The sequence below is a fragment of the Larus michahellis genome, chromosome Z (genome assembly GCF_964199755.1).
Source record: "Larus michahellis chromosome Z, bLarMic1.1, whole genome shotgun sequence".
NCBI classification, from domain to species: domain Eukaryota; kingdom Metazoa; phylum Chordata; class Aves; order Charadriiformes; family Laridae; genus Larus; species Larus michahellis.
In genome coordinates, this window is record NC_133930.1 from 34,748,487 (window position 1) to 34,761,626 (window position 13,140).

Sequence of the window (13,140 nt, forward strand, 5' to 3'; positions counted from 1 at the left end):
TAGAGCATTAATCTTGAATATGTACATATCAAAAACATCCACATCCCAAAGTAATTTCAAAAAATACTTAACAGTAGGACGGGACATACGGACCTAATCCCTTAACAGTTGTTTGACACTGTCATATGACATGTAAGTAATTAACTGCCATACTGAAGAGATTATTCCTATTTAAATTTACATCTATTCCCACTAAGATCAGGCTGAAACTATGGCATGCTATCCAGCAAGAACAGCGGGCAGCAATTCTTCATTCTCATCCTTCAAACCCACCTTGCTACTCCTCATCAGGAAGTAACAGTAAACCTCTCAGGAAATGTTCATAATCAGCATGGCTGCATTATCATACCTGTACTATTTCTTGTGAGAAGAAAAAAAACCATTTTTTTCCATGCACTGGTCTGCTGGCACAAAGCTGGCCAGCCTTCCTCACCGTGCATGCCTCATATCAGAAACAAGGAGACCATGGGGACCTGGGGTGCTGCTGTTGGAGGGAGGTGAGAATGCCTCCACCGGCTCCGCAACGACCCAAGGGGGCAGAGTGCCAGACTTCTCCTCGTCAGCCTCTCCCGCTTCACTTTTTCCCACAGCTGCAGACTCAGTTTATCCAACCACCTCTGTACCAGCACAGCCCATCAGATGCCGTATGGGAAGTACCTGGGAGTAACTCAGAGCTCAGTGGTGTGACCACCTGTTAAACATGGAGCAGACACTGCAAGTAAAGAGGCCAACTTTGGAGTTAGATATATAAAGCAGGAGACCAAAAATACAATGTGCTGCCACAAAGAATGTACTATAACAAATATATATATATAGTCATCAACAAACCCACACGAGGCCCCAAGTACTCTGCACTGCAATAGATAAGCCTTAAGCAGTTACAGTGTACTTTAGGTACTCAGCTACTTTTTTATTTAACTTTACACTTCAGAAACAAACTGGGCCATTTCATCATCTATGAATCATTCTTAAGAGATGTGATTCCACTAGATAGCTCTGATAGAAGAGCATTATGGGAGACTGTGAGAAAATCTAATTAAAAAGACAAACAAATTATAAAGACTTTAGAGTACATTTTAGTCATTTATTAAATTATCCTACAGAAAGTCATCCAAACTCCAAGGAAAAATGCACAGCTATAACATCTCATTAATGCTGAGAATCCAAGGAACTTGGCTGGAAAATGAAATCAATATTGTAACCTTAACTGCAAAAGTCAGAAAAAGTATTCCCTATTTCTAATGCAATAAGACTAAAGAGGCATTTGAGATAAACAATGTAAGGGAAGTTGTTGATTTAGAAGCATTTAGGTTATGGCACCTCCTTTGTATTACTGTTATAGTCTATACTGGTTACAGTTTAGGATAGTTTAATAGGTGTGCTATATTAATTTAATTGTATATCCATCTGGGGAATGGTTTTGAACTGAGATAAAATCATTAACTCACACTGAAATATACTACTTTGATCAAGTTTGATACAGTTTGCATGAAAGCAGTAAAAAGGAGAAACTGAGAACCTATGTACATATACAGAACAGAAACAAAGAATCTATCAATGAAGACAAAAAGGAGAGATGCCTAAAAAAAGTTACAAGATGTGGACTAAATTAATTTTCTCCAACTCATGGATGTTCCATAACTGGAAAATAATGTCAGTGGAGACACTTGTGATTCATGAGGTACTAGATACCTATTCTTTTGGTAACTGAAGATATTCTGCACCACATAGGTTAGATGATACAGAATAAAACTTAACCTACAATTTCTAATAGGAGCTGATCAGTTTCAAAAATAATGAAATGTCTTATTTAGCAACATTGGGATACAACAATTACACTTAATAGCTCCTGGGCCAAATCCTGCATTAAGACATGTATTTTATGAACTAATTTCAACCAAAGGATATCTAGAGTAACCATCAATGTAACAGGATATTGCCACAGAGTAAGTGCTACGCATACAAGAAAAATCTCCTTTTGCACCTACAACTTTCACTGCTGTATGTAGGAAATGCGTATGCTAGCCCTAAGTAATCCCACATGGAGAACATTAAGTAATAGGCCTTGCCACAATAGATTAGTCAAAATAAAAGACAAAGAACCTATAATGAGATTTTTTACAGTGACTTTATTGAGCAAATAACAGCCATTTCCAAGAAAGCGAAAAAGTAAACCTTTTTGTATGCTTCCTACTTTATTTGTCTTTCTGTCCATATTTCTAAACATTTTATTACTCTTCATTCATTCAGAAACTGAAGTGTACATGGGCTGAAGGAAAAGTCAGGTCCTTGCTCTGCCCAGAGTAGCAACTTCCTCATCTATTACTCTGAATACTTGAATATACTTATGAACAAGTTGTAAATTGACCTAAAGCTATTCTAAACACAGAAAAACAGATATAATCTCTGCTGCTTTATTTTTGGAGAGAGTGTAAACTTAATATCATTCTCACCCAACAATGGATGATGTAAATTTTCTTGATGTACAAACAACTTCACTCATTTTAAGATAACGTTCTTGCTGTCCTTGTTCATGGATTTTTTTCTCTCTCTCTACCTTTTTAACTAAACAAGCATTTGAAAGCTCCTTCAGGCTTTCATGCTGTAAGGATAAGGAAGCACTGTTCATTTTGTGACAGTAATGTTTAACTTACTTTATGTACCGGCAGTTTCTCTTGTAAAATTGCCATTATGTAAATGAAAAGTAAACCGATTCCCTATTGATTTTAAATTTGTTTTAACTATCATACCTGTTTTTTAGCAAGTAGACATAACTCCCGTTCATTGAACGCTACCAATGTCTTGTTCTGCAACCAGGAAGAAAGAGGACAATGCAACTTGTGGCCTCCAAGGCGAGCCTTCCTTGTTTATGCTCTTGTTTGTTACCATGATGCCACTTTAAGCGTCACAGAAGCCAACAGGCTAAGAGAAGCCACCATAGCTAAGAATTTTCTCTGGAAATACACTTTGAAAAGTTACTCTTGCTGAAAAATACCTCTGACTTTACGAATGTGAAGTTATGAAAACTTACCAAGTGGCAGCATTTGACTACTGTGCACACATTACACTAGTTAAAAACACAGAAACTTCATATAAATCATTAAGGTGTGCATGGTGGTGTGTGTATATATATATGAAAGGTATGTCTATGTGTGTGTATACATTGACTAAAGTGTATTTTGAAATATTAAAAAATACAAAGGCAGATGTAACAGAAGTTACTAACAAGACAAATGGCATTAAAGCATGCTTTGACATACAAAGGTTTTGAGAACTCGGACTGAGTCAAAAACACAGAAATGCATTTAACAGATATTCATCAAGGTAAAGCTTTGCAAGATGAATTAATCTGTTAGATGGAGACTATGAGTTTCTATAGCATTAACCTTCAGAAGAAGCACCAGGAGCCAGAAAAAATCCTGAACTCTGTCCAACATGGGCCACCAAAAAGCCAAGGTGATCTGTTACCGTTCTCAGCTCCTGGACCACATTAACTACTTCCTCTTTTAGTTCCCTCACTTCAGAAATGAGAACGTCCATCTTTGACGGTCCATGAGAAGAGGGCCCAAGAAGGAAAGAACCATCAGGAAGGACCCCAATGGGGAGGGAGTGTCCGGTGGGTGGGGAGAAAGCAAAAGGGGACAAGTGTCCAGAAGAGGGGTATCCAACAAAGGGGGTCGGGACCTGAGAAGTTGAGGGTCCAACAGCTGCTGGCCAATCAACGGGTGAAGGTGGTCCAGCTGTTTCAGTTTTAATGGTATGCTGGCATCTTGACAAGTCTTGACTGTTGGTAGAGGTGGGTGAGGTGTAAGAGAGTGAACATGATGAAGAAACTGTAAAATTAAAATTCACTTCATTGTATATTGACATTCAGTATTTCCAGACACCTGACTACTACAGAAATCCAAATGAATCTCTCCAATTCTATCATGACCAGTGTGCAAATAACCCCTGTTTTATTTATTTACAACATACAGTGTTGTAATACTATAACAGTAAAACAGATCTCAAAGACAAATACTGAAATTGTCTGCGATTATGTTAATGCACTTTGTCAAGCCAGCTTTTAGAAGGGAAGCCATAGGTGTACACACCTATGTTCTTCTGATGTTCCTGTTTCCTTACGCGTTAACGAAAGAGTATCTGATTTACTTACCAGCTAGTAACTCAAGATGTTCACCAACAGTTCTTAGCCTATTAGATCCAAAGTACATTTTAATCACTGCACTAGTCACTATTTTTGTTGTATTTTTAACAACTTACTTTTCCAAATGAGGAGGGTGACTTTTTTGTTTTTTTACTGTACAAAATTTTATCCTCCCCAGAATTTCTGAAACACTCAGCAAATTCACTCATGCAGCAACTTCCATCTATTTCACGAAGTATTATGACACTGCTGCAGGAACTCAAAATTTTGTTTAATATAGAAACGTAAATAATTCAGTAACAGCTACCTGAAAAAAGGGAAGTCTCCAAGAGATTTACAGCAAACTACTTTACAGATCTAGATATATTTTCAGTTGGTAGAAATGTAAGTAAGACATGATCCAGACATTATTGAAGTTCTTAAGGCATTCAATTGGAAAAACTGAGGTACAAGAGAGAACAAATGACTTGCACAAGATATGAGAGCAGACAGGGAAATTGAACTCCTAATTGTCATGTTAGGGCTCTATTTCTAAATAATGCACCATTCTCAGAGATGGCTTTTCACTTTCTCAGGGTCTGTGATTTTTGGAGGATGGTTAGTTACTTGGAAGGCTAACAGTGGAGAGAAGGTTTGGGAGAAATCTTTGCAGTTATAAACCCGCCTATTTGCTCTGCAGGAAGATCTCACACCTGTTTCAAAAAATCATGCAAATAGAGCCACATTTTAAGTATTTTAACATAGCAAAAATAATGGCACAAACTACAGAATCTTCCCACCATGACTGAATGCATGTAAACTCAAAAACAACATTGTAAATCTACAGTAATTTTTTTTTAATCTGTTTTTTTGAAACTGTTACACATACTTTTTTGGTTACATTTGTTTTTAAAATAGCCACAAACTTTTGCAAGCCAATGAAGGACAGTATCATGGCTTCACAAGCTTTTTTCTTCTTTAATAAGGCTTTATAATCCAACTTCAACAAACACAAATAAAAATTTATTTTTAATAATAATTGTGGTTAATTAGAGGTTTTTTTTTATATTTTTATATCAGAATGATAACATGCATAACAATACTAGAGCACTGGATAACGGAGCCACTGCTCATAACCCTTCATGGATTGGCTTTGACCAACCTTATGCCATCTGAGGTTCCCATTTTTCAAATAAGCTTACTTATTTCTGCACAGAATTACATCTTCAAACAGCCAACTCCCCTAAAACACACTATAAAACACAACATCTGGAAATCTTATCAAAACATTTTTGGAAGTACTACGACAGGAAGAGGACAGATAACAGCATTTCAGGTCAGAAGTCAGAGACTTTGCTCTGTCAGGTCCAAAACAGAAACAATGAAACTGAAATCTCTAATGCTGTATCTTAATATCTACCCTATTTCTAATTTAGTTTCTTTTAGAAAAGTTAAAATTGCATGAGAGTAAAAGAGAGGCTACTTATCCATAAACATGATACCCCTGCGTATTCTCCTTTGTGGGTACTGTGGAATGATTCACATTTCTGGTGCTGATGACCTTTGGAGACTGCCTGGAGAAGCAATGCCTGATGGGACTACATGAGCATCCCCTGGTGACATTGGATCAACAAAAATGTGATCTCAAACAGCTTCTCCTTTTTTTTTCATTTATGCCTAACCTCATATGACATGCAGGTCTCCATGGGAGAGAGGGAGTAGTACCAGTGAGCTCTCTGGCATAGAAAGCACCTCCAAACTTTTATTTCTGTTATCTTTGTTCTTGCAGGCATAAGGAAACAGAAAAGAGGTTTTCACAAATATCACATCCTGGTAAGACCTGGTAAGGAGCTTTACACAGACAGATGCTAGTAGGAAGATGATATCAAGCACCTAACAAACTAGCAGGAGAACAAATATGCCAGAAGCTGCCACATAGCCCTTCCCAGAGTGGCCGGGTACCAAGGACAAGCATTGCAGTCAGTACCTTACAGTGTTTCCGCAGCAGCAGCATAACCTCAGAAAGTGACTGGAGCCAAACATAAATGGCATGGGGTAAAAGGCTTATGCTTCCCCCACTGTAATGGTTTTGAGGCTGGACAGTGGTACATCTGTCCCTCTGCAGGAATGGAAGAACATCTTAAGGACAGAAAAAACAAAGTCCCTCACAATGTCTCAAAGACAACCTCTCTGCCAGGGATCTGGTAAAATTTCACTAGACCCAGCAGTGCTGGAGAACAGGGGAGGAAGCAAAAATAAAACACATTGATTCAACTCTTTTATTCTCTTTTTCTCATCTTTTGGAGTTCTCTAGTTTAAGAAACACAGAGAGAGTTAAAGGCTGTTTCAGTCCTGAAGTAGCTACCCAATGGCACAGAAATTAAGTAAAGGTTCATTGTAAACCTACTCAAGGAATCTGAACAATAACATTGTTCACTACCAATAAATGTGACATGAAGAAGGCTGGTAAAACTGAACAAATCCAGTATTCACAGAGCACAGTTCTTTGGAAGTAGAATGATTCAAGAGCCAAAAAGCAATCGAGATAGTTGGGAACTACAGAGACCATCTGTGAAAGGCTCTGTCAGCAGGACTTGGGTTCAGCTGTCCGTGCAGCACAGCATTTCTCTGTAGGGAAGCCCCTACAACTCACTCAGCAACACAAAAGGACTTCATTTCACAAGTGGGGATATGTGGAGACCACTTCAGAGAGGAGCAATGGGTTGTTCTCCTCACAACCACAAAAATAATTTATTTTAAAAGCATGAAAATTAGTTGAGGAAAAATCCTGTCTTTTACAAAAAAAGTTAATATAAGTGTCATGGCAAAACAGGTAACAGTCACAGGGGAAAATATTTGGCACAAGGGGGAAGATTATGGCTGGCAGAACTGCTATTTTGCTGTTCTTAAGTTTGGTTATGCAAAGCCACAGGCAAGCTATTTTTTTTTCAAACCCAATAGTTAATGCTGCAAGCAGCTAGAAATAAGAAAATATCATAGCCTCCATGAGAAATAAAAAGTATAAAAAAATGATAAAGAAAAAGACTAGTAAACATTGTGTGAGAGGAACAGCCTAATAATGACAACTCATATCAGAGGGAAGGCTTGAAGCAGATTAGAAGAAGACCAACTATAACGAAAATGTGAAAATAAAAGGCAGCTAAATTAAATACCAGTCACATGCTACCTTGCACATGGAGATTAAAGAAAAAACTTAGTGGGAAAAAAAAAAGAGAGAAAAAAAAGAAGCCTAAAGCAATATAAAAATGAGGTAAGACCAAAGGGTTGATCTGTTACTGAAGAACTGAGAGCAATGATGAGCAGTGGACAGGGAAAAGGAAGGCAAACATTGGAAGATCAGCAAAGGAAGCAATGGCGTGTCTTCTTCTCTATTCCACATACTGCACCGTGTTGTACACTTCATACACTCTCCAAATAGCTGCAGCACTTCAGCTACAGGATACATTAACCAACACTGTTCAAATACACATGAGTTTAAACACATTTTCACATCACAAAGGTGAGGGAAAAGACTACACTGGCATCTGGGTTCATAAAGCATCCAGATAACATGAGGAAAAGTTATGACAATTAATTTTACTGTTTTGACAGCCATAACTTTCTTCTCCACACAAACATATTGCTTAATTCTGACAACCCAAAACACAACACCACTTATCAACACCCTTTAGCATCTGGATATAGTCCCACAGAGCTATGTGTGGGCTCTTCAGAAACGAGACTATGGGACCTACTCTGAGTCACAGAGTATGGACTAATGCATGTACAGGAGACTGTCATGGTAAAACAAAAACTGAGTAAACTAGTGTTGACTCAACCATAGTATGAAGATATTTTGTTTTTCACTTGAAACCATTGTATTCAGAATCCTGCTGGGATGATCACAGCATACACACTATCAAGTACCTCACCTGCCACACATCTTTACAACAAACAATAGATAAGGCAGTCACCAGATAGAAAAATTATTATGTTGTTGTTTATACCATATCCTGTTAACTGTTGGTTTTAACTACATTTACAAAACCAGCAAATACACGTAACAGACAGAAAAATGATGATTATTCTAAAAAGCCATCATTTTATTGCAGTTATGGAAAGGCACATGCAGAAATTTATTGTATATTTGAATATACTTCGAGGTACTCACCTTGATCTCTTTCATGCCATGTCCGACTCCCCGCAGCTGGTGAATTTGGAGAAGGATAGAAGTCTCCTGTTGGACTTGGCTCCATATTTTCATCTATGGAGATAGTTTTGGGTCTTTTGCTGTTAAAGCAATATGAGATTTGGCAGTGAATACGATATGCAGCTAGTAGTGGTATATAAACTGGATTTCAACAAATATTTCAATAGAAAGTAATTCAGGCATACAAAGCACACAAAAAAGTGGATGTTAAAGCTTACATTGACTTACATAGATGATGTTATTTTAAAATATGTAATGCAGGTATGTGCTTGCATTTTTCATATGATTTAATATTTTGGAGATGGCATGAATGGGTAATATATACAAGTCTACCAGCATTTGGCTGAACAACGAAGAAACCAGTTCCTGTTACTTACCAAAGAAAGGTTGTGTCATGAGAGTGTTAAACACTATGCAGAAACCATGAAAGCAAAACAAAGCACTGGAAAAGTACCGCTAATAAAGCCAAGGTAAAACAGGAACTTTTCTGAATGTGTTAATAAGGAAAAAATTTAGTTTACTATATTTCACCAGGTCAAAATCCTAAGCTTTTCAAAGAGGTCTAACCTGAAACAAAGACATTTCCTTTCAGATTAGTTTAATTAAAAACAACAAAAGACCCATATTTCGAGTCACACTATATAAAATGTTGCAGCACTTCAATACAGTGATGTCAAGTTTCTTTGTTACAATATATATTAAAGCTGTTACGCTGACTGCCAAAGAACACCAGGATGAAGCTTTTAGTGGTGGTGGTATTATTATTATTGTTGTTGTTGTTGTTGTTGTTGTTATCATGATGTTTTTTGTTATCATATTGTTGTCCTGACTCACAGGGGTGCAGAAACACGGGGCAATGAGAGGACCAACAGTGCTTATGACTTCATGGTACATCAGGCAGTTTCAGAAAACCAAGGGGCCCCTGGGTGTGACAGACAGTACATTATCTGGGAGTCAGAAGGAGGGCACAGCAGGTTCTCCACCTCTGTGGGCCCAGCAGCTGCTACTGAGGGAGGAAATGTGGTCTTTCTCAGAGTTGGGACAAGGTTGAAGCACGGAAAAAGTGGGTCCCTCAGATCAAACATCTGTAGCAGGCACATGGAGACCCCTGACAAAAATTACAGAGACTGTGACCACCTCTCGTGTTCCTCCTTGTTCCCACTGTGCTGGGAAATGACCCTCGTAAGGGTGAGGCAGGAAATACACTTTCATGAGCTGGGGTCATGCTACGGATAAAGACACCTTGTCTTTATATACCTGTCCTAACGCCTTTTCCACAGGAAACAGTAGCTGTCCCAACATATCTTTCAAGACAGAGGTCCAAGAGGGAGCCCTCAAAGACAGCCTTTGTGCCTGCAACTGCCCCGTGGCATCGAGACCTGCCAGCAGGCTGGCGGCTCCTAGACCTTCCTGCAACTCAGCAGCAGTTTCAGAAGGCATAGCCGTTCTCCCGGGAGATGACTTAGTGACCACTTCAAACCCTGACAAAAAAGTTACTAACGTCTTCAGTATCAACAGCAATGACATGCAATAATGACACCACTTCAGATTAAAAGATTTGTAACATATATATCCGTACCTTGGTTGTGGTAATGTACATAAGTAGCCTACCTCACAAAATCAGAGGAAATTCATAAAATGGCTGGCTGTTGATGGTATTTTTTAGTGTCCTACACTGTAAAACCTGTTTTCACATTAGCATTTATATCAAGTTTTTACCTGCTTGGTGGAGAGGACAAGGACCTCTGTAGATTTACACCCGAATTCATGTCATGGTAATATGGCTGACTCGGAAGCTCTCCAATTGGGAAGTTCACTCCAGTTCCCTGGGTTATGGGTGCTGAAAAACATGTCATCAAAACGAGTCAAGATAGCCTTCTATCTTTTTAGCCATCTTTTAATTTTTAACACTGAGACAAAACATCAAGATGTTACTACATGTACCTAATTTTCCACCTCTTGCAGAAACCAAGTACAGACAAGTTCTATCAAAGTTTATATATTTTAAAAAAGCGAATTATCTTCCAGATAACCTGGCATCATCAATGTGAAAAAGATAACACAAGCCTCGGCACAAAGTCAAGCCTTCTGCAGAAGGACTTTTGTAATAAATAAGGCAGGGTTTATACGGACAGCTAACCTTATTTATTCAAGAACTGAAATAACTGGAAAGAACAAACTTGGGGACACACAAAATCTTTTTCCTGCAATGTTAACTCTTTTGTATTAATAACAGCCTTCTGCGCTCCTTTTTCTTTCACCCAGTGCCACAGGTAATGCTTTGCATATGTACACCTACACACAAACACACACACACTCAGCGTTACCTTCACCTCCTTACAGAGCCTGTGTACCGCACAACTTGGCATTTCAAGAATAAATTATGTTACACATTGTGGTGTATTTACCTTTGTTCACTGTCTGTACATTGTGCATTTTAACTACCTTTGGCACTTAAACGAATAATTGCGTGTTGTGTAATGTATCTGAAGGTTTGTATTTTTCCTGACAGTTCAAGTACAACTCTGTTGCGGCTTGAGGTTAAACAAATGCATGGTAAGAAATCCCACAGAAACCACATGCTTTAGAGCTTATTATTAGAAGTATATCATGTATAACAGCTGCAGAAGGTACAATTTCTTAACATAACTACAATATTGATTCTTTTTTGATCTGAATGGCCTGATATTTTAAAATGTATTTGACCACCTGACAACTAAAAGAAAGCTGTATTTCGCACAACCTCAGCCTCCTAAAACAGCAAAACCGTATCTTCAGCAAGCACAAAAAAGAATAAGTCTTAACACTGCAGAATGGCACTGCTCAGTATTTTGCTGAAGAACTTAACACAGTATTAATTGTTGAATATTAATTTCTGACCACAGCAAGTGAAACTACACATGCATCTTAAGCCTCACGAAATTAATTAAATTCCTCAAACACCCTGACCTGGCATGAATTAACTCCTGTGCAAAATTTAGACAGCTAGTTTTGAAAACTTGTGCTTCACTGTTTTTGTCCTCACCTCATCAGAAAAGAGATTTTCCTGGACCATTCAGTTGTTACAATGTTGGTGTCAACACTGCGGACACTTTTAACTATAACTTCCTATTTTTGTTCACTTCCTAACGAAGTCTTAAGAAAAATATTTTACTAGTGTTGATATTAAAGGGAGAAAAGAAGCGTTCAGAAAGCAATGTCAAAGGAAATTATGCACTGGTTTTATACCATACTATTATCACAAATTCTTAGATGTCAACAAAACAGATCTTATTTATATTCATTTTGTTTTTTTCTTTCTGCAATAAAAGCTTCACCTGTCCATTTATATTTTTATGTTACTTTTTTTCTTGCATGTTCATGTGCATAACATTTCTGATGCCAAAACAAGCCAATGTAATTAGCAATTCAATTACAGCCAGTGCTACGAGTAAAAGAAACATGAGTGTACAATACATTGTTAGTCAACCTTTATATCCATGCTGTGATTTTTCTTTTAAGAGCTACAAATTCAAAAGTAAACTAAAAGAATGATCAGACGGTTTAGCAAAATCCAAAGATGTGTAGGACAACCTTAAAAAGCTGCAAGCCTAACAAATAGAAGGTTTTGTTACATATGGTAATTTTATTGACATATCAGTCCATTAAGTTGTGCGGAGGGAGATATAACAAATTGATTCAATCTTCAAATATCAAAGAGACAAAAGAAGACTTCTGTTTGTTTTATTGCAAACACATGCAAGGTGAACTGTAATACTGTGGTCAAAGATGTCAAAATTGTGCATGGTTGTAGCCATTTCCTACACATCTTACACCTCCGGGAGAAAAAATATTTCAAGAAAAAAACCCTTCACTTCATTACAGCAGGCTTTGGAAATGATTATATGCAAATGAATACTTACTTCTGGACACCCTCACAAGTTCTGACACGTTGAACACTCCGGATTTTACAAAACTGTCCTCAAGGTACACTGAAAAAGATCACAACATCATGATCAGTACAATGAGAAGATTAATAAATAACTATAGATAAGTTTATACACCAGATAACAATAGTATCAACAGAGTTTCAGAACTATAATACACAGACCAAAGTCCACTGAAAGCTGATCACAGGATCTGATGAGAGCTGAAATTCAGGCAGAGGTGCAAAAAATCTTGAGGAGTGGTGAGAAAGCAATTTTCTAAGTGTATGGAAACTAACAAGCAATAAACTGAATTCCTAGCTAACCATCCAGAAAATGTCTAAAACCTAGTTCTTTTATTAGCATCTTCAATTTTTAAGTTAGTATTGAGCTAAGAACTGTATCAGTTGATCAATTTCAGCACAGAGCAGTCCCGTCCTTGCATACATTTCTGCTAAATAGGCTTTTACTTAACTCTTACCCTGCTGATAGTGACTTTACGCCACCACCTCCACTATCAAATCATCACCTCAGAGGCAGATGAGGGGTTTACTATTATTTCCAACAAAAGCAGGAACTGGGCAAAACAGGTGAACTATTCAGTGGGGTTTTAATATACATGCTGAATTATATATGTAGAAACCTGTGTTTAAGAAACGATGTGTTATTGGTTTGGCTTACGTTTACTTATTCTAAGATCAATGTATATGATAAACCTTCACTGCCGTGAAATTTAGGCACAACGTGGAGCACTGCAGTGAAACAACAGCTGATAATCGAGGCTTATCGCCGTAGTGTAACTAGATAACCTTATAAAAATGGAGCTGAGAAACCCAGGTTTCTGTGGAAGTCTTAGATCAGTAATCACTGCATAAACTGGCTTGACTGAATTTGAGATT

General features: G+C 37.7%; 1 protein-coding gene across 11 annotated transcripts in view; it reads right to left on the bottom strand.

Moving 5' to 3' along the window:
* NFIB (nuclear factor I B) overlaps positions 1-13,140 on the bottom strand; it is a 172,131-nt gene that overhangs the window by 46,851 nt on the left and 112,140 nt on the right. For all 11 annotated transcript variants that reach the window (XM_074571121.1, XM_074571126.1, XM_074571119.1 and 8 more), the window contains exons 4-6: positions 12,239-12,307; positions 10,056-10,176; positions 8,298-8,416 (exon numbers count right to left, since the gene is read on the bottom strand). In XM_074571121.1, the coding sequence (XP_074427222.1) occupies positions 8,298-8,416; positions 10,056-10,176; positions 12,239-12,307 (309 nt within the window). The remainder of the gene's footprint in view (positions 1-8,297; positions 8,417-10,055; positions 10,177-12,238; positions 12,308-13,140) is intronic.